This window comes from Bos indicus x Bos taurus, chromosome 7 (genome assembly GCF_003369695.1).
Source record: "Bos indicus x Bos taurus breed Angus x Brahman F1 hybrid chromosome 7, Bos_hybrid_MaternalHap_v2.0, whole genome shotgun sequence".
Lineage (NCBI taxonomy): Eukaryota > Metazoa > Chordata > Mammalia > Artiodactyla > Bovidae > Bos > Bos indicus x Bos taurus.
The window spans coordinates 41,943,603-41,969,578 of NC_040082.1; the positions used below are offsets into that span (position 1 = coordinate 41,943,603).

Below are 25,976 nucleotides of genomic sequence, written 5' to 3' on the forward strand. Positions count from 1 at the left end.
TGTAAGAATTAAGTCACTAGCCATTGTAGTCACTGATACTCAATATACCCTGAAAGGAATTCAGTGCAGTGATCCAAATTGAAGCACTCTGTGCTCTGGGAAAACTGGTAAAACAGGCCTTCAGATAGATGTTTACAGGAGAAAATTTTATGAATCCAAGTTTCATCTTCTTGTACTTAGAAAAACGCTAAAGGCATTAAATGAGGTATTTATTTCTTGTACCCAGTGGGGACCTTCTACTGAGATGTTTGATTGTACTTCTCCAAAGTCACATATAAGCTTATCTCTCCACCCCTCTTGGGCGTGGTTCCTCAGAGCTATCTGAGAGGCAGTTTCCTGAGCCATAAGTGAAACACAACTCTCAGTTCTTAGATCAGTGGACATTTGATAATTTGACTAAGGCTGGGGACTAGCCATTGTGACCACAAAGGAAGAAGTACCCTCCTCTCACCAGAAAGCCAGGTGACTCATCTTCAAGGCTCAGGATAAGTGTACCTTTGCCATGGGAAGTCTGGTCTTTGCTCTGGCTTTCCCTGCTAAGCCTTCCTCTCATTTCCTTCGTGTTTGCTCCCTCTGTCAGCACCTAGAGTCAGTTTGGACTCTAGGTGTAGGAAAGGAGCTGGGTAAGTAGGCATTGTTTCAGAGGACAGTTTTGCCTGTCTGTTGGAAGGAGCAGAGCTCTCAGTTACCTGGAGCAGACAGACAGCTGAAGCATTTGCAAGTGTGTCCCTGTTTCCTGCAGGCAGGCGTATGTGATTCACCCTGTAAGGGTGAAAGGAGAAATTGCAATCTGAGAATTAAGACTTGTTCTGATACCATCTGATTGAGGGCCACACCAAGCAGTCTGCTTTCTCTTTCCTTCAGGCCAATAGCATCATGCATCCTTGGGTAGCCATCCTGGGCCTCCTACTCCTGCCAGGTAAGTGAATAGGTGGATTGTGCTTTGGAACCCCAAGGATGTAGGGGGTGTGTGGGCATGGTGGAAGGGGTCTTTGTTGAAGTAATGGGATCAAGCTTAAGTTCTAAGAATTAGAAAATCTATGGGTAGGTGAATAATGCATGCTGCAGTATAGTACAGCTTATGCTGCCTTTTGTGTTTAAATTAAAAAAAAAAAATAGTAGGTAGATGGTTGTGTATGCACGAACTACTGAAGTGTATGTAAGAGAGTAACCGTGGATGAGGGTGGGAAGTAGCAATGGGGATGGGTGGGAAGGAGACGAGTCCTTTATTGTACCATTTTGTACTTTTTGATATTTTTAACCATGTGTAACTGTTTATTTTAAGAAGAAAGTATTTTAGCTTTCCTGGTTTTCCAGTGGTTAAAACTTTGTGTTTCCAATGCAGGAAGCACAAGTTCTATCCCTGGTTGGGGAACTAAGATCCCACATGCGGTGCCAAGTGGCCAAAAATTTTTTTAATCAATAATCAAAAAATTTAATTTTTAATAAACAAAATAATGTAATTTATCTCATATTTTAACATTCTTTGAGATAGGGGAAATTTTTAGGAATAGACATGATGCTAAATTAAAAAAAATCTCTAGAGGTAGAAATATGAGGAAAAGTACATTTTTAAATTATATTCTGTAACAAATTTCTATAATTAGCATAAATTACCTTTATAATTCAAAAATAATATTAAGCAAAATTAAATATAATCAGAATTTTGGTAATAAAAACTAGACTTATTTTATATAACAATGAGTGTTTTATTCCCAGAGCATTTCCCAGACTTACAGCCCAGTTCTAACTATTACTGGTTGTTGAATCTCAGATTTTTTTTTAAGGACCACTCAGACTTCATTTGGCAATACAGTTTTTTAAACCACTGCTGCAGGAGAGAGTTTTCCTGCCTGTTTGTTTTTAAGAGGTAAAGTTTAATATTTGATTGAATATTGTCCAATTTTTTTGTTTCACCAGGCTAACTGGACAATGCTCCATTGTAGCACAGTCATCAATTCACAAGAAGGGATCCCTGCTTGAAGTTTTTTTAATCGATCCTAAATCCCATGATGGGCTTCCCAGGTGGCTCAGTGGTAAAGAATCCACCTACCAATGCAGGAGACATGGGTTTGATCCCAGAGTCGGGACGATCCCCTGGAGAAGGAAATGGCAACCCACTCCAGAATTCTTGCCTGGGAAATTCCATGAACAGAGGAGTCTGGCGGGCTACAGTCCATGGGGTGGCAAAGAGTCCAATACAACTAAGCAACTAAACAAAAACAACAAAGCCCATTATAAGCCTCAGTTCCTTCTGCTGCTGCTGCTGCTGCTGCTAAGTCGCTTCAGTCGTGTCCAACTCTGTGCGACCCCATAGACAGCAGCCCACCATGTTCCCCCATCCCTGGGATTCTCCAGGCAAGAACACTGGAGTGGGTTGCCATTTCCTTCTCCAATGCATGAAAGTGAAAAGGGAAAGTGAAGTTGCTCAGTTGTGCCCGACTCTTAGCGACCCCATGGACTGCAGCCTACCAGGCTTCTCCATGAGAGTATTATAAACCCTTTTTTCTGAAAACTAATTTGTAAAGAGTTTACTAGGCTTCTGCCTTCTAGCCAATGATGCTGTAAGTAGGATATTAGCTGTTTTTTCTTTAACTTAGAGGAAATTTGTGAGGTGAAATTTTTTTTTTTTTTTTAAATTTTGGAAGAGATTCATGGTTGGGGGGGTCTGGCAGGGCTGGGCTGGAGGGAGGCTGGAGGGGGGCTGCCCCCCGGGGCTGCTGTTCTGGGCGGGCGGCTGGGCTGTCGGGGGTGGGGGGTGCGGGAGAGGTGCCCTCGGGTGGGCTCCGCTCCCGGGAGGGGGCTCTGGGAGGGGGCGCCGAGGCCGGAGCTCGAGGTGAAATTTTTTGCATAGCCATTTAAAAAATTGCAATTAAATTGAAAATCAAAATTTTAAATGCAACAGTTTTAAAATCAGATTTCAACTGAGACAGTGACTGAATCTAGGGGAGAGGAAAAGCCACCTGTATGTATTAACATTTAGTAAGCAGATACCTGTCAAACATAGAATAAAATGCACACACACTGATGCATTGCTGGAGTGTCATTTGTTTCAAACCTTTTGGAGAGGAATTTGAATCATATTCACCAAAAGACTGAACATATTTCTGCCCTTTATCCTGATACTTTCTCTCATAAATCTGTCCTATTAAGAAGTAATCCTGAATACAGAAAGACATTTATCTGATGTTTCATCCTCAAATATATCTGGTTAATAATAATACTGCTAAAGAATATATTTACCAGAAAAATGCATATATTAAATTTATAAACTCAAGATATAGTTAGATAATTTCAAACAGCATAAGCTATATAAAGAACAAAATGAAAATAAAGTTAAAATTTTGAGACCTCATGCTCTGGTTTCTCTTTATTTACAGATGGTGTAACCTCTTACCATCGAGTGACTGGAGTGGCGGGTCAGAGTGTCACTCTACCCTGCTACTATAATGGAGAAGTCACAAGCATGTGTTGGGGCCGAGGGTCATGTCCTTGGTTTGATTGCGGAACTAACATCATCTGGACTGATGGATACAGAGTCACCTATCGAAGGGATGGACGTTACCAGCTAAATGGCAATATTCGTGGAAGGGATGTGTCTTTGACCATAAACAATGCTGCCACATCTGACAGTGGCTTGTATTGTTGCCGAATTGAGGTGAGAGGGTGGTTCAATGACATAAAAACCACCCTAGAGTTGAGGATCAATCCAGGTGAGCTTATCTTCCTACTTCTTTGATCACTTCCTGTGGGTTCCCAGAGATAGAGTTTTCTGTTTGATATTAACTTTCTTTTCCTTTAGTAGGGAAAGAAAAGTTTCCTATGATCTTGTTTTCTAATAACTCTTCAACTGAATATCTTGTATTTGTGTAGAGTTAAGTGTTAAGACTAACCTTGATTCAAGACCATAGGCTAGAGCATCTTTCCAGTCAGCAAACTGTTTCCTGAAGCAGTGCTTCAGGAATACTAGTTGGTTCATGAAAAAGCATTCACTGTTCCACACTGAGATATAGTGAGTATCTTTTTGGAGCTAAATTTCTTCTTCTTTAAAATCTGACCTTTTCTGTGAGGTCATTTCTTCGGAGAATTTTCAAATGTTCTTTCTTAACATTTTAAGACTCATTGAGAGTTTCACACATATAAAACAGGTAATATAAGGTCCTGTCAAATAGATGTATCATTTGGTTTAGACAACTGTCAACTCAATTTTGTAGCATATACATTGAAAGAGTCTATATAGTTTCATCCCCTCCCTCTACCCTTGGATTTTTTGAAGCACAATTCACACCATATCATGGCTCAGCTGGTAAAGAATCAGCCTGCAATGTGGGAGACCTGGGTTCAATCCCTGAGTTGGGAAGATCCCCTAGAGAAGGGAATGGCTACCCAGTCCAGTATTATGGCCTGGAGAATCCCATGAACTCTATAGTCCATGGTGTCTCAAAGAGTTGCACACAACTGAGTGACTTTCACTTTCACTCACATCATATCACTAAACTGCTTGTTTAAAAATTTAAATCGCTTTCTTATCCATTTGACTGCTGGTGGACATCTAGGTTGCTTCCATGTCCTGGCTATTATAAACAGTGCTGCAATGAGTATTGGGGTACACGTGTCTCTTTCAATTCTGGTTTCCTCGGTGTGTATGCCCAGCAGTGGGATTGCTGGGTTGTATGGCAGTTCTATTTTTTAAGGAATTTTTTTAAGTTAAGTTTTTAAAGGAATCTCCACAGTGTCCTCCATAGTGACTGTACTAGTTTGCATTCCCACCAACAGTGTAAGAGGGTTCCCTTTTCTCCAAACCCTCTCCAGGATTTATTGCTTGTAGATTTTTAGATAGCAGCCATTCTGACTGGTGTGAAATGGTACCTCATTGTGGTTTTGATTTGCATTTCTCTAATAATGAGTGATGTTGAGCATCTTTTCATGTGTTTGTTAGCCATCTGTATGTCTTCTTTGGAGAAATGCCTGTTTAGTTCTTTGACCCATTTTTTGGTTGGGTCGTTTATTTTCCTGGAATTGAGCTGCAGGAGTTGCTTCTATATTTTTGAGATTAATTCTTTGTCAGTTGCTTCATTTGCAATTATTTTCTCCCATTCTGAAAGCTGTCTTTTCACCTTGCTTATAGTTTCCTTTGTAGTGCAGAAGCTTTTAATTTTAATTAGGTCCCATTTGTTTATTTTTGCTTTTATTTCCACGGGGGTTAATTCCAAGAGTGTCTCCTCCAGTGGATAGCTGAAACTGCACAGAGTACCAAACCCTGTGCATGTTTTTTCCTGTGCTTATCAGTTCAGTCGCTCAGTCATGTATGACTCTTTGCTTATATACCAACGATAAATTTTAACTTAGAAATTAGGCACAGTAAGAGATTAAGAATAACTAATAATAAAATAGAACAATTATAACAAAAAAAGAGAAAAAATAATTAAAATCACCTTATTGCAATATGAGAACATTTTCATCTCAGTAACGGTTCACTTTTGGCTTTTAAGAATTTCGTGCAATCCAAAAGTCAGGGAAGTTTATGTTTTTCCATAAACATAATGTAGACATTTTAATTTTTCTTACCACTTGGTTAAAGGAGCAGGTTCTAAAGGATTTCCTGGTTTCTGGTGCTCTTTCATAGTAAGTATTCTCCCACTAAAGTTTCTAATGAAAACAGAGCCCAATATTCAGAGCCTTTATAAGCTAGGTCTCTTTTTTAGTTTAAATGAACTTGATCTTTCAATTTCATAATTTTTCCTAACTTCATCAAAGACACTTGGCTTATTTGATGAAGGCAAGTAAAATCAGGTCAATTGTGACGGAGGAAGTAGCTGATCCAGGAAAACATCTAGGAGGCAAATTAAGAAAACCAAAAGAAGATGGTGCTATACACATGTTGCAGGAGGCTGTGTGTGGAGAAGAGATTATTTTTGGAAATTATATGATTGGTATGGAGGAAGAAAGAAATTAATAGGGGACATTTATAGTGCTTATAAATTCTTTAATAGATGAATATTTTCAAAGTCACTGCTCTGTCCAGTGGGAAACGGGTTCATCAGTTCAGTCAGTTCAGTTCAGTTGCTCAGTCGTTTCTGACTCTTTGCGACCCCATGAATCGCAGCACACTAGGCCTCCCTGTCCATCACCAACTCCCGGAGTTTTCTCAGACTCACGTCCATGGAGTGAGTGATGCCATCCAGCCATCTCATCCTCTGTCGTCCCCTTCTCCTCCTGCCCCCAGTCCCTCCCAGCATCAGAGTCTTTTCCAATGAGTCAACTCTTTGCATCAGGTGACCAAAGTACTGGAGTTTCAGCTTTAGCATCATTCCTTCCCAAGAAATCCCAGGGCTGATCTTCAGAATGGACTGGTTGGATCTCCTTGCAGTCCAAGGGACTCTCAAGAGTCTTCTCCAACACCACAGTTCAAAAGCATCAATTCTTCAGTGCTTAGCTTTCTTCACAGTCCAACTCTCACATCCATACATGACCACTGGAAAAACCATAGCCTTGACTAGACAGACCTTTGTTGGCAAAGTAACGTCTCTGCTTTTCCATATGCTATCTAGGTTTGTAATAACTTTCCTTCCGCGGAGTAAGCATCTTTTAATTTCATGGCTGCAATCAACATCTGCAGTGATTTTGGAGCCCCCAAAATTAAAGTCTGTCACTGTTTCCACTGTTTCCCCATCTATTTCCCATGAAGTGATGGGACCAGATGCCATGATCTTCATTTTCTGAATGTTGAGCTTTAAGCCAACTTTTTCACTCTCCACTTTCACTTTCATCAAGAGGCTTTTGAGTTCCTCTTCACTTTCTGCCATAAGGGTGGTGTCATCTGCATATCTGAGGTTATTGATATTTCTCCCGGTAAGTTTGATTCCAGCTTGTGCTTGTTCCAGTCCAGCATTTCTCATGATGTACTCTGCATATAAGTTAAATAAACAGGGTAACAATATACAGCCTTGATGTACTCCTTTTCCTATTTGGAACCAGTCTGTTGTTCCATGTCCAGTTCTAACTGTTGCTTCCTGACTTGCACATAAATTTCTCAAGACGCAGGTCTGGTGGTCTGGTATTCCCATCTCTTTCAGAACTTTCCACAGTTTATTGTGATCCACACAGTCAAAGGCTTTGGCATAGTCAATAAAGCAGAAATAGATGTTTTTTTGGAACTCTCTTGCTTTTTCCATGATCCAGCGGATGTTGGCAATTTGATCTCTGGTTCCTCTGCCTTTTATAAAACCAGCTTGAACATCTGGAAGTTCATGGTTCACGTATTGCTGAAGCCTGGCTTGGAGAATTTTGAGCATTACTTTACTAGTGTGTGAGATGAGTGCAATTGTGTGGTAGTTTGAGCATTCTTTGGCATTGCCTTTCTTTGGGATTGGAATGAAAACTGACCTTTTCCAGTCCTGTGGCCACTGCTGAGTTTTCCAAATTTGCTGGCATATTGAGTGCAGCACTTTCACAGCATCATCTTTCAGGATTTGAAAGAGCTCAACTGGAATTCCATCACCTCCACTAGCTTTGTTCGTAGTGATGCTTTCTAAGGCCCACTTGACTTCACATTCCAGGATGTCTGGCTCTAGGTCAGTGATCACACCGTCATTATTATCTTGTTCATGAAGATCTTTTTTGTACAGTTCTTCTGTGTGTTCTTGCCACCTCTTCGTAATATTTTATGCTTCTGTTAGGTCCCAACCACTTCTGTCCTTTATCGAGCCCATCTTTGCCTGAAATGTTCCCTTGGTATCTCTGATTTTCTTGAAGAGATCTCTTGTCTTTCCCATTCTATTGTTTTCCTCTATTTCTTTGAAGTGATCACTGAGGAAGGCTTTCTTATCTCTTCTTGCTATTCTTTGGAACTCTGCGTTCAGATGCTTATATCTTTCCTTTTCTCCTTTGCTTTTTGCTTCCTTTCTTTTTGCAGCTATTTGTAAGGCCTCCCCAGACAGCCATTTTGCTTTTTTGCATTTCTTTTCCATGGGGAAGGTCTTGATCCCTGTCTCCTGTACAATATCACGAACCTCATTCCATAGTTCATCAAGCGCTCTATCTATCAGATCTAGTCCCTTAAATCTATTTCTCACTTCCACTGTATAATCATAAGGGATTTGATTTAGGTCATACCTGAATGGTCTAGTGGTTTTCCCTACTTTCTTCAATTTCAGTCTGAATTTGGCAATAAGGAGTTCATGATCTGAGCCACAGTCAGCTCCTGGTCTTGTTTTTGTTGACTGTATAGAGCTTCTCCATCTTTGTCTGCAAGGAATATAATCAATCTGATTTCGGTGTTGACCATCTGGTGATGCCCATGTGTAGAGTCTTCTCTAGTGTTGTTGGAAGAGGATGTTTGTTATGACCAGTGCATTTTCTTGGCAAAACTCTATCAGTCTTTGCCCTGCTTCATTCCGTATTCCAAGGCCAAATTTGCCTGTTACTCCAGGTGTTTCTTGACTTCCTACTTTTGCATTCCAGTCCCCTATAATGAAAAGGACATCTTTTTTGGGTGTTAGTTCTAAAAGGTCTTGTAGGTCTTCACAGAACTGTTCAACTTCAGTTTCTTCATTGTTACTGGTTGGGGCATAGCCTTGGATTACTGTGATATTGAATGGTTTGTCTTGGAAACGAACAGAGATTATTCTGTCGGTTTTGAGATTGCATCCAAGTACTGCATTTCAGACTCTATTGTTGACCATGATGGCTACGCCATTTCTTCTGAGGGATTCCTGCCCACAGGAGTAGATATAATGGTCATCTGAGTTAAATTCACCCATTCCAGTCCATTTTAGTTTGCTAATTCCTAGAATGTCGACATTCACTCTTGCCATCTCTTGTTTGACCACTTCCAATTTGCCTTGATTCATGGATCTGACGTTCCAGGTTCCTCAGGGAGTTGGTGATGGACAGGGAGGCCTGGCGAGTTGTGATTCATGGGGTCACAAAGAGTCGGACACGACTGAGTGACTGAACTGAACTGAACTGATACAATATTGCTCTTTACAGCATTGGACTGTGCTTCTATTAGCAGTCATATCCACAGCTGGGTATTGTTTTTGCTATGGTTCCATCCCTTCATTCTTTCTGAAGTTATTTATCCACTGATCTCCAGTAGCATATTGGGCACCTACCGACCTGGGAAGTTCCTTTTTCAGTATCCTATCATTTTGCCTTTTCATACTGTTCATGGGGTTCTTAAAGCAAGAATACTGAAGTGGTTTGCCATTCCCTTCTCCAGTGGACCACATTCTGTCAGATCTCTCCATCATACCCGCCCGTCTTGGATTGCCCCACACGGCATGGCTTAGTTTCATTGAGTTAGACAAGGCTGTGGTCCTAATGTGATTAGATTGACTAGTTTTCTGTGAGTATGGTTTCAGTGTGTCTGCCCTCTGATGCCCTGTTGCAACACCTACCATCTTACTTTGGTTTCTCTTACCTTGGACGTGGGGTATCTCTTCACGGTTGCTCCAGCAAAGCGCAGCTGCTGCTCTTTATCTTGGACGAGGGGTATCTCCTCACTGCCGCCCCTCCTGACCTTGAACGTGGAATAGCTCCTCTAGGCCCTCCTGCGCCCGCGCAGCCACTGCTCCTTGGACGGATTCATAACTGAGCCAAAGTGACTCTCTGCCTCCAACCCAATACTTCACTTAAGTTTTCTTGCACTTTTCAGAGAATGAGCTTACTTTCAACCTCTCTTAGGGCTCTTCCCCAGCAGCTTTTCCTAGCCTTAGTGTCCTAGCTTCTTTCTTAGGAAATATTTACTCCTGAGCAAGACACATTAGTGGAACAAGCTGATTAAATTTCCTCCTTGTTATACTCTTTTGATCAGATTTTTTTCTTGTTTCCTCTTTTTCTTAGGTTTCATTTCAAATTGAAGGGAGGGGATTGAGTCTGCACTGTTCTTCAAAATCTTTAACTACACTGTTAGACCCAGGTCGGCAAACTGTAGCCATAGGACCAGATCAGATTATAAAATAAGCTCACCAACAGTTTTTTTTTTTTTTTTTAATGAATAAATGTTTATTAGAACACAGCCCCATCCATTCATGTATATACTATCTATGACTGTTTTCAGGGCTTCCCAGGTGGCATATGGCATCTGTGTTATCCAGCTATGTTAATGATGTGAATTAATCCACATTTAGGATGCAGATATGTTGGGAGGGTGCCCTTAGAACTGACAGAAGTGAATGCTATTTATTTGGTCAATATTCTGGCTCTTTGGAACTACTATTTGGGTTCTAGTCATGTACTGCTCAGAGGACAAGACAGCTTCAGGCTCTAGACACTTTCCCCTCCTTCACAGATGCTTATGAAGATATGTAAATCTGATATGTATGACTAGTCTTTACAAACTGCTTCAACACAAATCCCATGTGTCATTTTTGAATAGCAACACCTTCCAAAATATCATCCTTTAAATGCCGCTGTTGCCTTGTTGTGACCATGTCTTCACTCCGTCCTCAGTCACAGATTCTAGTTGACCCATGACAAGAACTTGGAGTTCATGGGAGATAAGTGCCGAGTTCTGCCTGGGGACAGTCTCCGTGGTTGTGTTGGTGCACAGGCCCAGCACGAGTCTCTTGTTTCCTGCTGCTTGATGAATCCCTGCTTTCATGTTGATTCCTAGCTCCACCTACAATGACAACGACCACCACCACTGCTACTACAACAACAACTACCACCACTACTCCAACAACCACCACCACTACTCCAAGAACAACCCCCACTACAAGAAGGACAACTACCACCACTACTCCAAGAACAACCACTACAAGAAAGACAACCATTACTACTACCCCAACAACGACTACCACTATTACAACAACCACCACTACTACCCCCAAAACAACACCTACCACAACTCCAACAACCACCACCACCACTACTCCAACCACAATGGTCACCACTGCTCCAACAACCACCACCACTGCTGGGCCAACAACAATCAACACCACTACTCCAACCATGACAGTCACCACTGCTCCAGTGACAGCGAGGTCCTCTACTTCTTCTCTTCCAATGCCAGCCCCCACAAAGGACCTCCAGCCAGGTAAGCAAAAGTACTTCTAAGTGCAGAAGTTTTTAAAGTCAGGATATGCACCATCCAGGGCACTGTGTTAAGGCATATGGACAATCTAGGGTAGGGATTCTTAACAGGTTTCCAAACCTGGCTTCACAGAATCTGTGAACCACTTGTACCCTCTTATCTTCATCTTTTGTATCTTTAAGCATTTTCAGAGTGAGAGGAACCTATGGTTTTTATTAGATTCTCAAAGGAATCATTAATAGCAAAAAAAAAAAAAAGCCAGACCACTGGTCATGGACATCTTAGAAGGATGGTGCATTTGGCCCAGTTTAACACAGAATTATGATGAAAATCTGAATAGAGATCATTTAATCCATTTTGAAGCCTAACCCAACACTTGAGGATACGATTTCGGTGAAGTTAATGCTTACTCTGTTTCCTGTGTCAGGAAACATGCTAACTGCTTTATAAGTATTACACCCCTTAATTCTTATGACAACCCCAGGAATAATGCTAAAGCTGAAGCTCCAATGCTTTGGCCACCTTATGCAAACAGCAGACTCATTGGAAAAGACCCTGCTGCTGGGAAAGATGGAAGGCAAAAGGAGAAGAGGGTGGCAGCAAATGAGATGGGTAGACAGTATTGCTGACTCAATGGACATGAGTTTGAGCAAACTCCAGGAGACAGAGAAGGACAGGGAAGCATGGCATGCTGCAGTCATAGGGTTGCAAAGAGTTGGACACGACTTAGCAGATGAACAACCAAAGAAGTATAAAAAGTGAAATAATTCTGTTGTTAGGTTCTCAGCTCATTATCTAATTCAGATTTATTCATGATAATGAAATGCCTACATAGCAGGGTAATCAGATCAGTCACTCAGTCGTGTCCGACTCTTTGTGATCCCATGAATCGCAGCACGCCAGGCCTCCCTGTCCATTACCAACTCCCGGAGTTCACTCAGACTCACGTCCATGGAGTCACTGATGCCATCCAGCCATCTCATCCTCTGTCGTCTCCTTCTCCTCTTGCCCCCAATCCCTCCCAGCATCAGAGTCTTTTCCAATGAGTCAACTCTTCGCATGAGGTGGCCAAGGTACTGGAGTTTCAGCTTTAGCATCATTCCTTCCAAAGAAATCCCAGGGCTGATCTCCTTCAGAATGGACTGGTTGGATCTCCTTGCAGTCCAAGGGACTCTCAAGAGTCTTCTCCCACACCACAGTTCAAAAGCATCAATTCTTCGGCGCTCAGCCTTCTTCACAGTCCAACTCTCACATCCATATGTCACCACAGGAAAAACCATAGCCTTGACTAGACGGACCTTTGTTGGCAAAGTAATGTCTCTGCTTTTGAATATGCTATCTAGGTTGGTCATAACTTTCCTTCCAAGGAGTAAGTGTCTTTTAATTTCATGGCTGCAGTCACCATCTGCAGTGATTTTGGAGCCCCCAAAAATAAAGTCTGACACTGTTTCCACTGTTTCCCTATCTATTTCCCATGAAGTGATGGGACCAGATGCCATGATCTTCATTTTCTGAATGTTGAGCTTTAAGCCAACTTTTTCACTCTCCACTTTCACTTTCACCAAGAGGCTTTTGAGTTCCTCTTCACTTTCTGCCATAAGGGTGGTGTCATCTGCATATCTGAGGTTATTGATATTTCTCCCGGTAAGTTTGATTCCAGCTTGTGCTTCTTCCAGCCCAGCATTTCTCATGATGTACTCTGCATATAAGTTAAATAAACAGGGTGACAATATACAGCCTTGATGTACTCCTTTTCCTATTTGGAACCAGTCTGTTGTTCTATGTCCAGTTCTAACTGTTGCTTCCTGACCTGCATACAGGTTTCTGAAGAGGCAGGTCTGGTGGTCTGGTATTCCCATCTCTTTCAGAATTTTCCACAATTTATTGTGATCCACACAGTCAAAGGCTTTGGCATAGTCAATAAAGCAGAAATCGATGTTTTTCTGGAACTCTCTTGCTTTTTCCGTGATCCAGCAGATGTTGGCAATTTGATCTCTGGTTCCTCTGCCTTTTCTAAAACCAGCTTGAATATCAGGAAGTTCACGGTTCACATATTGCTGAAGCCTGGCTTGGAGAATTTTGAGCATTACTTTACTAGCGTGTGAGATGAGTGCAATTGTGCGATAGTTTGAGCATTCTTTGGCATTGCCTTTGTTTGGGATTGGAATGAAAACTGACCTTTTCCAGTCCTGTGGCCACTGCTGAGTTTTCCAAATTTGCTGGCATATTGAGTGCAGCACTTTCACAGCATCATCTTTCAGGATTTGAAAGAGCTCAACTGGAGTGCCATCACCTCCACTAGCTTTGTTTGTAGGGATGCTTTCTAAGGCCCACCTGACTTCACATTCCAGGATGTCTGGCTCTAGGTCAGTGATCACATCGTCATTATTATCTTGGTCATTAAGATCTTTTTTGTACAGTTCTTCTGTGTATTCTTGCCATCTCTTCTTTTTTTTTCCAGCCAACATTTTATTTTATTTATTTTTTTTAAATTTTATTTTATTTTTAAACTTTACAATATTGTATTGGTTTTGCCAAATATTGAAATGAATCTGCCACAGGTATACCTGTGTTCCCCATCCTGAACCCTCCTCCCTCCTCCCTCCCCATACCATCCCTCTGGGTCGTCCCAGTGCACCAGCCCCAAGCATCCAGTATCGTGCATCGAACCTGGACTGGTGACTCGTTTCATACATGATATTATACATGTTTCAATGCCATTCTCCCAAATCTCCCCACCCTCTCCCTCTCACACAGAGTCCATAAGACTGATCTATACATCAGTGTCTCTTTTGCTGTCCCGTACACAGGGTTATTGTTACCATCTTTCTAAATTCCATATATATGTGTTAGTATACTGTATTGGTGCTTTTCTTTCTGGCTTACCTCACTGTGTATAATAGGCTCCAGTTTCATCCACCTCATTAGAACTGATTCAAATGTATTCTTTTTAATGGCTGAGTAATACTCCATTGTGTATATGTACCACAGCTTTCTTATCCATTCATCTGCTGATGGGCATCTAGGTTGCTTCCATGTCCTGGCTATTATAAACAGTGCTGCGATGAACATTGGGGTACACGTGTCTCTTTCCCTTCTGGTTTCCTCAGTGTGTATGCCCAGCAGTGGGATTGCTGGATCATAAGGCAGTTCTATTTCCAGTTTTTTAAGGAATCTCCACACTGTTCTCCATAGTGGCTGTACTAGTTTGCATTCCCACCAACAGTGTAAGAGGGATCTCTTCTTAATATCTTCTGCTTCTGTTAGGTCCATATCATTTCTGTCCTTTATTGAGCCCATCTTTGCATGAAATGTTCCTTTGGTATCTCTGATTTTCTTGAATAGATCTCTAGTCTTTCCCATTCTGTTGTTTTCCTCTATTTCTTTGCATTGATTGCTGAAGAAGGCTTTCTTATCTCTTCTTCTAGCAGGTAATTCCTAGCAGGGTAATACCTTCTAGCAGGGTAATACCTCAGGACATATATTAATACATTTCTAAGATAGAGTCAAAGGGTAATTTCTGATTTAGTTTTGTTTGTTCTTTCTGCTGGGGGTGTAAATTTTCCTCCACTAATCGAACGCTATTTTTCCATTCTTGTCATTCCTATAGCTTCTTTATCTGCTCCAACTCAGACAGCAGAAAGCCAGCCTACTACCCTGTATGAAAGAAACATAACCAGCTCACCATGGCACTCTTGTTCAACAGGTAACTTCAGTTTCTTTCCTGAACATCTGGGAGCATTCAAATTTTGATAAATATTAGCACATTGTTCAGAGCACATATTCTGAAATAAGACAAGCATGACTTGAATGCCAACAATGGCTATTCCACTCAGCTATGCAACTTGAACAAATGTCTTATTACCCTCTTTGAATCTGTTTTTATCCTTTGGAAAATGGAGGAAATTTTACTTATTCTTACAAGCGTTATATGAGATAAAGATCTGGGGACATAGCTACGAGGTAAGTGATAGAGTGGCAATAATGAATGTTACTTGGAATGTCCAGAAATACGTACATTTGAGTGACATAGGCAGCTTGTATGATTTGGGATCATCCACATACATATCCACATTTTTCTAAATAAATTGAATTAGCCTTGTCTTTAAACTTATTTCTAGGCGTACTTCCCTGGACAGAGCCTTAAAACAATTAAATCCAAACTGGTCCAGACCAAACTGGTTGCCTGTTTATGCTTCCTCTAAGCCTCAGACACGACACAGAGCCAGGAGGCTCCCCTGCTGCCTTGTCGAGCTTTCATTTCACATGGACACTTTGAGTTGGGTTGAGGACATGGACACCAGAGCCAAAGAGGCAGGTCCCACTAGGATTGTGCTATTTCACTCTCAAAGACTCCAGTTCTCCCTAGTTTTGGAAATTCCATATTCTTTTGAGATGTAAGATTAGTCTGTTTTTCCTGTAATGGAGAATGATGATACTGAATTGTCATCTTTCCTAGCTAGCTCTGATAACCATGTAGGTAAATTTGGAGAGTGCCACATGTGAACCCCTTTGTAATGCAGAACCGGCTTATTTGTCCATGCGCCTGTGAAGCATCCAAACAAGGTCAGATTTTTTAAGATTTTGTAAAACTTGTGCCTATGATTCATCATGCTCAGGAGTTGCTATAGGAGACCCTCAGGGTGGCCTACTTTGCCAATCATTCAAGGAAGCTCTTAATTGAAAATGGACATGTAGCGGGACTCAGAGAGGGACCAATTTACTTGAAATTAGCTAATAGTTACATTTGGTTTTGAAAGTGGAATCCTTGGTGTGAAGTGTTTCTTGGCACAGAAACAAAGAGAAAGCAGATAAAAATACAGGTAAGAGCAGTTGGGGCAGGCAACTGCACTCCACACTTTTAGGCTAAGAGAAAGAACAAAGTAGAAAATGGGAAATTATTCTCTAAAATATGTCACTAAACCCTGGTCAAGTAGACTTGGCAGCATGGAACAGACATTGCAGCAGCTGTGTCCCTATGACTTCTGTGACTGCTGCCGTCTTGGCAGCATCTCTGAGGCCCTTCAGCCAAATCCTCACAGTGCCCGAGTCACACTTCAGTGGGTTAAAGCCTCACAAAGCCAAGAATGTTAGTCCAGGAGGAATTTTGGTTTTCACAGGGCCTGCACCTACCTTTTCAGATGTATGTGCCAGCAAATTGTTGTGCATTATCTTATTTAATTCTTTCAGGGCAGGTTTATTTCTTGCCATTGCCAGACTGAGGAGGACATTTAGTTCTACTTTGGACAAACAGCTTCCAATTCAACTGCCCCCCAATGGCAGTTTCAAGCTGCACGCCCATGAGCAAGTTGTTTCATTCCTCACTACATGTTTGTAAGGAATGAAGGATAGGATATTTGGAAAATCCATTGCATGGTGTTCCTTCCCCATTGCTCCTATTGTTATATAGCAACATAATTGTGATACCTGATATTTGTTTAACATGGTGTTAAGCACCTTACATGCATCATTTAATGTGATAACTTTATGAAACGGGTGCTGTCAGCTTGTACTTCAAGGTTATCCTAGCTAGAAATATAAATACATATGTTTACATGCATATATATGTAATGTGTATGTAAAGGACATTGGTCAAGGTCACATTGGTAAGTGACATGTCAGCACTAAAGTCAAGTTTCATCTAACTCAAGTCCTTGCTATTTTTTTTTTTTTTACAACATCACTCATTCTATAGCTTAAGGATTTAAGGTTATAACATAAATCATTCACAGAGACTAGACTGTAGACACTGTCTTTGTCTCTTGAAGACGTAGTGTTGGAATGTTTAAATTGTAGATACAGTAGTGTAATGTGTGAAAACTTGGGGGGAATATGGTTACTGCATTTTCACTAACATTAGAACACGATGGTTTTATAGCTCTGTCAGTAGTATGTGAATCTCTGAGACCTGCAGTATTTTCATTGAATGGAAACATAGTGTGTGCAGTGGTTATGAGCTGAGGCTCTTGTCCTTTAGTAGAGTTGGAAACTTCAACCATTTCAGCACATCATCTATAATTTCAGATTAAGAAAATGGGTATAAGGATGTAAAGTGCTTGTGTGTAATAGATACTCAGTAAAGAGAAAATCCTGTATTTGACCTATAGTTGCTTAGAAGGGCCAACAGTATATGTTCAGTGGGACAAAAGAGATATTTCAAAACACTATTAAAATTTGGACATTGAAAACTTTAAGGCATAGTATCCTTTTATATTGGGAGTTTAGGTAGTATAAGGTATACTGGCCTTGGGAGTGTTGTAACATATTTTCTAAAGCACGTTTGGATCAGTGTCTGGGCACACTGGCATATAATGTAGGAGTTGGATGCCAACTGTTTGAGGTATCTTAGTGCATTTCACTCACATTTTGAATGTAAAACCAATGTAATGTTCATTTTGAACAGAGTGGTTCTGCTCTTTGGATGTGTAATGACCTCTGAGCACTCACTGAAAGTTTCTGAGCTGCCAAGAAAATATTGATTATTTATCTGTAAGTGGTAATTTTTAACCTAGTTCTGAGAATGGGTCACTCTGACTTGTCTAAAATTGTCAGTAAATTTTCTGTGAGCATGCATTTTCCCCCTGCATAGGGAGAAAAAAAAAAGGGGTTCATTTTCAAAGGGTCCATGACAAAATGGTTAAGAATCACAACCTTACTACTTAAATAAATAAATGTTAGTAAATTGGTATTACTCTTGGGATGCCTACAGCATTAGGCCATATGATTATTCAACTTTCCCTTCATTATCAGAAGGCAGTGTGAATATATTTGGTGCTTGCAGGAAAGTTCAATATCTTTTTATAATTCTTATTAATTTTCTTTCTTGTTGAGCAGATGGAAATGGCACTGTGACACAGTCTCCAGATCCCCACTGGCATAACAATCAAACTGTAAGAATATTCCTTCCTATTTTATTAGCCTGATTCACTTTTATGTCTCTTCTGGAATCAAGTTACATTTAGAGATTATTATTGTCAAACTAATCCACAGATTGATTCTTTCTAATTTAAGAAATAAAGGAAGAAAAAATTTGACTCTTAAATAGGGATCAGATCAGATCAGATCAGTCGCTCAGTCGTTTCTGACTCTTTGCGACCCCATGAATTGTAGCACGCCAGGCCTTCTTGTCCATCACCAACTCCCGGAGTTCACTCAAACTCACATCCATCGAGTCGGTGATGTCATCCAGCCATCTCATCCTCTGTCATCCCCTTCTCCTCCTGCCCCCAATCCCTCCCAGCATCAGAGTCTTTTCCAATGAGTCAGCTCTTCGCATGAGGTGGCCAAAGTACTGGAGTTTCAGCCTTAGCGTCATTCCTTCCAAAGAACACCCAGGGCTGATCTCCTTCAGAATGGACTGGTTGGATCTCCTTGCAGTCCAAGGGACTCTCAAGAGTCTTCTCCAACACCACAGTTCAAAAGCATCAATTCTTTGCCACTCAGCTTTCTTCACAGTCCAACTCTTTCATTCACACATGACTATTGGAAAAACCATAGCCTTGACTAGACGGACCTTAGTTAGCAAAGTAATGTCTCTGCTTTTCAATATGTTATCTAGGTTGGTCATAACTTTTCTTCCAAGGAGTAAGCGTCTTTTAATTTCATGGATAGTTTAATTAATTTTAAAAGTCTATATAGATGCACTACTTTGTTAGAAATACCTGAAATGTGATATTTTTCTCTAGACACACATATACCCCCAAGACAGAATTTCTCCTGACCAGAAAATAAGAAAAAAAAAGTGAATTATTTCAGGCATAGTGACTTAACATTACATACCAAAAAAGACTTAGATCATCGTTAGAGAAATAACAATCCTTGATATGATGTAGTGGAATGGGGGCCATCCCCACCAAAAATATTATGTCAGTGAAAGTGTGATTCCTTAAACATAGGCCCCCTAATATCCTTTTCCAATCCAATTTTCCTCCTATAGAGAAATTTTGAGGCCACACTTCTGAGTCTTTCTATATATAATCCTCCCCATATGATGACATATTAAGGTCCTAAGATCTTCAACAACTTTGTCATTCTGTAATTTGTTCTTGCACTTTCCCACAATTATCTTGGGAAAAATCCAAGGGACTATAGTCTTATGATGTTCATCAAAGCCTCATCTTTGTGTGTAAGTTAGAAGAATTTATCAGTGAGATTTTTACTTTTGGCTCCCTTGGGTGAAACAACTTTCCATTCACTATGTGCAAATAACTCTTAGAAGCAAAAAACATGAACAGATTCAGGTATGAGAGTAATCTTGATTGCAAGTGGTGAGAAATTGCAGCATGGACATTATAAGAGAAATTCAAGTTCAAGCAAAGTGGGGTTAATGTGACGTCAAATGGCCTTATGTTGCATAACTTAGTGACAATGAGAACACTACCATGTAGGAATGATATGAAAGATTTTAATCACTCTGATGATGTGGTTACTGATTGATCTGATGGATATGAGCTGAATTTGTTGTTCTTGTTAAATAGCAGAACTGCCACCATGTAAATGTCATGTCAGTCAGACTTATGCTAGTTTTAAAAAAAGAAACAAACACCCTGAATGAGAAGATTGTTTTTGACCTCAGTTACCTGCAGGACAGGTATATTCAGTAGCAATTAATCTCTTCTATATAATGTAAGCAATACAGAAGCAAGTTCACAATAGGTGGTAGCACAATTGTGGGCTTTTTGTGTCTTGACCGTGAAGATATCAAGTGTCTCCCAAGTATCTTAAAACCAAGCAGCATATATTTCCACCCAGTAGGTCAACTTCTTGAGCTGCATCTTAAGGAGAGAATGAACATGTACATAAAGATGTATAAAACAAGCTATACATTGCTGCTGTTTATAATCATGAAAATGTTATAAACAACCTAAAAGTTCAATAATAAGAGATTAATAACTTATCAATTAAGCATGCCCATTTATTGCCATTAAAAATGTTGTCACTTCAGTGTACTTACTGCTATGAGAAGACAGTGTCAATTGTTAAATGAGAAAACTAACTTTTCAGATAGCATTGGGACCTCCCTGACAGTCCAATGATTAAGACTTCATGCCTCCAATGAGGGAGAAGGCAATGGCACTCCACTCCAGTACTGGAAAATTTTCCAGCCTGGAAAATCCCATGGATGGAGGAGCCTGGTAGGCTGCAGTCCATGGGGTCGCTAAGAGTTGGACACGACTGAAGTGATGCAGCAGCAGCCTCCAATGAAGTAAGTAGAGGTTCGATGGCTGATTAGGGAACTAAGATCCCACATGCCATGTGGCATTGCCCAGAATGAAAAAAAAATTTTATTATATATAGATTATAGATACAAAATAAAATCATGTATATACTGTAGTATACATTGGATACGGTAACTGTGTCTGTTAAGAAAACTACTTAACAGACACTTAATTTTATCTTCAGAAAGATAAAATTCTAAAACAGTATGTAATGAAAAATTGTAATAGTAACTATTTCTGGATGTTGAAATTATGGTTGATTTTTGTTTTTCTTTTTTTATCCTGAGCTGCACACTCTAAAATGAACTTCCAGTTTTTATGTAACATAATATTTTTTAAAAAGCAAGCAAAGACTGCTTCCTATAACCCTGTGTTCCATCTAACTGCTTTCCCTCCCACAAGTAAAGTGATAACACAGCTTTTCCCTCCCAAGGCACTGACTGTTTTCCATTTAGGCAAGGACACCTCAGAGGCTGGGTCACCCTCCTCTGTATTCCTCATAGTATTTATCAGGAGGTACCTGAAATACCTTTCCCAAGAACCCTATTTAATTTGCATTTGACAGAAAAGGAGGTTTGGAGAGGCTAAATAACTTGCTAGGGTCACAGAGCAACTAAATAAAAGTTAATCTGGGATTCTGACTCCAGGGATTAAACTCTTATGCAGGAGGAGACTTGAGACTTAATCTTTTTCTCTGATTTTCACTTCCTTTCTGTTAAAATACCTACCTGGTAGGACATCTTTAGAATTAGAATTAAGCTATGTAAAGGAGGCAAGCATGATGGCCTGGTATATTTGGGGTTTATTTTTTATATTTGGGGTTTACTTTTTCCCCAATTGCACAGCATTTTAATTGTTAAGCAGAGCCATAAATCTAAGCAGCTACTTTCATGCCCATTTATAAAGATATAGAATCTTGAATTCTACTTCAAAAAAGTGTTTTAATTAATGGCCAGTTTCAGTAACTGAACACATTCAAATAGCACCACCATGGCAACTTATATAGGAACAAAATTGTTTTTGATTAGTATCATAAGAGGATTATCTATGAAAAGAGCTTATTATTTTAAAAATAGGTATAAATTATAATAATCAGGCACACTCATTTGAAGCATACAGTTTGAGTTTTAACAAATCTGTACCCTTCTCTAAATACCACCGCATGTAAGATGTAAACATTTCCACCACCCCCAAATAAATATCGAATTTTGAGTTGTCTTAGAATTTCATCATAAGGCTATAACTTTACATCATTTGGTCTTACCCTTCATGATCCAGAACTAGCCAGGGGCCAATAAACAATAATTTGGGTGTATTATTTTCTGAAATGTTTTCTGCCTATAACTCTAACAAGATTGTTTTATTTTTCTGTTTTGTGTTTGATCTGCTGATGTTTCTGTAGCCTGCGGCACTGGCACAAGAAACATGGATGAGCACCAACAAGGGAGTCTACATTGGAATCTTGGTTACTATTTTGGCATTGTTGGTCATGTTTGTGGTTTTCTGGATTAGGAGAAGTAAGTCACCTTAGGACTGAAATATTCAGAAATATTCTTGAGCCCACAGGAGTATTCTTGAACCAAACACATGTATCTGTACATTCCATAAGATATCAGTTTCATGTAACTTTCTTGGTTCTTACCTGGTTCTTTTTTTATTTTTTATTTATCTTAAATTTATTGTTCCATAAACATGATATTTAAACTCTCCATAGGAGAAATTAAATATGGAGATATAAGCACTGGTTGTGTAAAGTTGAGATTTGGAAGTCAAAACCACTGTAATATACAAGATTTTTTCCCTCCCATTTTGTTCTTTTCCCATTCCCTCAATAACAAATTTTTATCCCTATTGGGGGTAAAACTGTTGATGGTTATAACACCCACTTAATAGAAGAAGCACAAGAGACATTAGGATGGTACATGATTTCAGAGCTAGTAGAAAAACAAAGGGTTTCACATGACAGTCATCCAGTACCTCGTAGTCTCCTTCCACCAGTTGTGTGTGTATGTGTGTGTAAAACCTGTCTTCTATGGGAGAAGTGCAATATTCAGGGTTTCTTTACAGTGAAATATAATGGCATTAAAGTAAGCTAGGGCATGTAGGTCAATACACTAAACCTATGAATCAGAAGTTACTCTATACCAAGGGGCTTACTTGGCTCCTAGAGATTCAAGAGAAGTTACCTGGAGTTATCAGGTTAGGGTCCAGATTGATTTTTTTTTTCTCCTTCTTTTTAAAAATATTCTTTCTTCTAAATTAATTTTTTTTAGACTCTGAGAGCTGTACTGATTTTGCTCTTATTAAAGTAATAATCGTAATAATACACTGGTTTGGAAAAAAAATCTCATGAACTCTTTGGCTTGCATGTTTAATTTTCTCTTCATTTCCCCCTCAATTTAGGATATTTTTGCCTGGGGAGCAAGGTGGAGCTACTACGGTAAGTTTGAAATGGTTTGTGTTAATAATGCTTTTTGATGTTCTTAATATAGTAAACATAAGGAAAATTTCTCTGTCCCTCTCCTCTTTTCCTTCCAAGTTCTCCATTTTATACTCTGGATCCTGAAAAATCTAGTACATAGAGCACCTCCATTGCTGTTCGACCTTCCAGTGATGATTTTAGCATTTCTATGCTGCTTTTGCTGCTGCTAAGTTGCTTCAGTCGTGTCCGACTCTGTGCGACCCCATAGAAGGCAGCCCCCCAGGCTCCTCCTTCCCTGGGATTCTCCAGGCAAGAATACTGGAGTGGGTTGCCATTTCCATCTCCAAGCACCTCCTTATTTCCCTGGCATTGTGTCATAACTGCTATAGAAACAACACCTCAAACCTTATCTCTTAGAGCAAGAGAACTAAATTGCAGATATTGTTTCAGGGATCATTTGAATGGGTTGTTTAATTTGTTATTTGATTTCATTCAGTGCTTTGTTTATTGCATGTGTATTGAATCTCTATTATATTCTGAAAAGATGAGCAGAACAGACAGAAAACATATAAATGAATAAGCAGGGCCTTCTAGAACTTCCAGAGAAATACCATGGGGAATACTGGAACAGGGCAGTAGGCTATGTGAGTGAGCCCCAAAGAAGCAGAAGGCAGCTCTGCAAAAATCTCCAGGAATACACCTCCAGGCTGAAGACCCGCAAAGGCAGGGGGTAGGGACGTGCCTCCAGCTCCCCACGGTTCCCACCATCCCCTATTATTCCATACCCAGACTGCTCTGTTCATTTACATTAGTTGTCTGGCGTCACAGGCATTTCAATTTACAGTTTTTGCAAATTTACCGCTTCACCCACTAAAAAATTAAATCTTCTTTGTATGCATCCCTGCAGTCATTTTTTCAAGCATCTGTAAAGGTTGGAAACCACTACCTACTTCCAACAAAATAAACTTCATCTGGTCCAGCTTGGGTTTTAAGCAAAGTCTTTCTTTGTTCCGAATTTGTCCCTCTTTAACTGCCATCCATTATTCTTAGTTCTCTTTCATTGGATGTTTGTACCCAGTCTTTCCTACATCTGAGTTAATCACATGAGCCAGTCCACAAAATACGCCTTGAATAATCTCCAGCATATTGCAAGTGTTCCATAGATGCTGGATTTTATTATTGCAGACATGCCCTTCACAGCAATAAACCTGTGAGACAGGCAGTAGTAGTATTCTCAGTTTACTAATTAGAACACAGCTTTAGAGATGTTAAGTGACGTCCAAGGTCACATCACACAGCAGGTCTCTTAGAGTCCAAAACCAGACTTTTAGGAGTTTTTGACTGTCAGCTTCCAAGAGTGGGAAAAAAATAAGTACTCCCTACAGACAGAAAACCATGAATAACATTCTTTTAGTTCATTTTTGTTCTTTCAGTATTTACTTTTTTAAAGTTTCAGTTTTTAATCACCTAAACCGAAAAGAAAATATTTTTTGTAGAAGATGCTGTATAATATAGAAAAGCAAACAAAAGAAAAACAAAAAGGTATATTTCCTCATGATGTTATTTTTGGAGGCAGCTATATCCTGTTGACTCATTTTGAGCTACTGACACCTAACCTGTTTCCACACATGTATGACTAATCTGTTTAAAGATCAAAGCTGAGTGATGATTCCTTGAGTTTCATTTCATTTCTGGGCAAGCTTAGGTAATAAAAGTAGTACCCACAGACAACTTCTAAAAAAGCATTGATATCAAAACCCCACAAATGACCTTTCTGTACACTTGATGTGTGAGCATTCATGTTATAAAACTCATCTATCCCATGGCTTTCTAATTTTGACTGTTAAGGCAGGGTGTGATTTTTGACTCTGTGATCTAGAACACACTTAGGTGAAGCAATAGTATTTTACTACATCTGATATGCTCTGATATTTTGTATACTTATATATATTAATCTTAAATACAGGATACATACCACTAAATAACATCACTAAAGGGTCACAGTCCTCAGCTAGAAAAACACCAGCTAAACCATTTCCTGGCCATCTTTGAGACTGTGCATACTGGTTTAGTACTTCAATTTGATGAGTGGTATTTGTCTTCTTAGATTATAAATTTTTGTGTTCTATTGCACGAGTGTCTTGAAAGAGACCACTGTGAGTTTTTTGAAACCAAAAGGTGTAACTTTCTACCTCCTTATTAAAAAATAATTTCCTGTAACTTCATATTCACAATTCTGGAAGCTTCTATTCATTTCATAGGATGTTTGAATGGGGCTCAGAGAAATGCAAATACCCAGGCTTGAATGAACATAAACAAATATGCTGCTCATACTTGAGAAGTGATCTTCTTTTCTCTTACTCATGTTATTGTTTCTACAGTGTGATTCCATTGAAAGATTCTCGCATTGGAGCTTTGAAAAATGCAGCTCTGAAGCCTATTCAATCAGAAGACAATGTCTACATTATTGATGACTATCACTAAGTCCTGGATCCAGATTCTAAAGTGTTATGCCCTTGACTGTAGAAGAAAGTAACAAGATACCATGTCAGAGTCTTCTGAATCAGCTGCAGAATTTTTCAGTCAGTTTCCCATGGCATTCCTCTGAGTCAGGGACACTGGATAGAGTGATGCTAGCTCGACTGTGTAAAGTCAACCTCTGTCACAGAGTCCTAATTTTTTATACTAAATTGGCTCAAACTTTCTGATCATTGCAGTTCAGTCCAGTTCAGTTCAGTCAGTCGTGTCCGACTATTTGCAACCCCATGAATCGCAGCACGCCATGCCTCCCTGTCCATCACCAACTCCCGGAGTTCACTCAGACTCACGTCCATTGAGTCAGTGATGCCATCCAGCCATCTCATCTTCTGTCGTCCCCTTCTCCTCCTGCCCCCAATCCCTCCCAGCATCAGAGTCTTTTCCAATGAGTCAGCTCTTCGCATGAGGTGGCCAAAGTACTGGAGTTTCAGCTTTTAACATCATTCCTTCCAAAGAAATCCCAGGGCTGATCTCCTTCAGAATGGACTGGTTGGATCTCCTTGCAGTCCAAGGGACTCTCAAGAGTCTTCTCTAACACCACAGTTCAAAAGCATCAATTCTTTAGCGCTCAGCTTTCTTCACAGTCCAGCTCTCACATCCATACATGACCAGAGGAAAAACCATAGCCTTGACTAGACGGACCTTTGTTGGCAAAGTAATGTCTCTGCTTTTGAATATGCTATTTAGGTTGGTCATAACTTTCCTTCCAAGGAGTAAGCATCTTTTAATTTCATGGCTGCAGTCACCATCTGCAGTGATT

At 39.9% G+C, this 25,976-nt stretch overlaps 1 protein-coding gene across 1 annotated transcript; it reads left to right on the forward strand.

The window, feature by feature from the left end:
- Positions 1–359: 359 nt before the first annotated feature.
- Positions 360–25,450, forward strand: LOC113895103 (hepatitis A virus cellular receptor 1-like). The gene is made up of 9 exons (XM_027545838.1): positions 360–462; positions 865–919; positions 3,381–3,713; positions 10,619–11,041; positions 14,649–14,744; positions 17,873–17,928; positions 21,659–21,773; positions 22,660–22,696; positions 25,060–25,450. The coding sequence occupies exons 2-9, from the start codon at positions 877–879 to the stop codon at positions 25,160–25,162; spliced, it is 1,206 nt and encodes a 401-aa protein (XP_027401639.1). The 5' UTR covers positions 360–462; positions 865–876; the 3' UTR covers positions 25,163–25,450.
- Positions 25,451–25,976: the final 526 nt, after the last annotated feature.

Bases quoted from the DNA above. Each gene is read 5' to 3' on its own strand.
- LOC113895103 (XM_027545838.1), top strand. From the start codon at position 877: ATGCATCCTTGGGTAGCCATCCTGGGCCTCCTACTCCTGCCAG. The intron at 920-3,380 runs GTAAGTGAATAG...CTTTATTTACAG, and splicing joins GGGCCTCCTACTCCTGCCAG to ATGGTGTAACCTCTTACCAT. The intron at 11,042-14,648 runs GTAAGCAAAAGT...TCATTCCTATAG, and splicing joins CACAAAGGACCTCCAGCCAG to CTTCTTTATCTGCTCCAACT.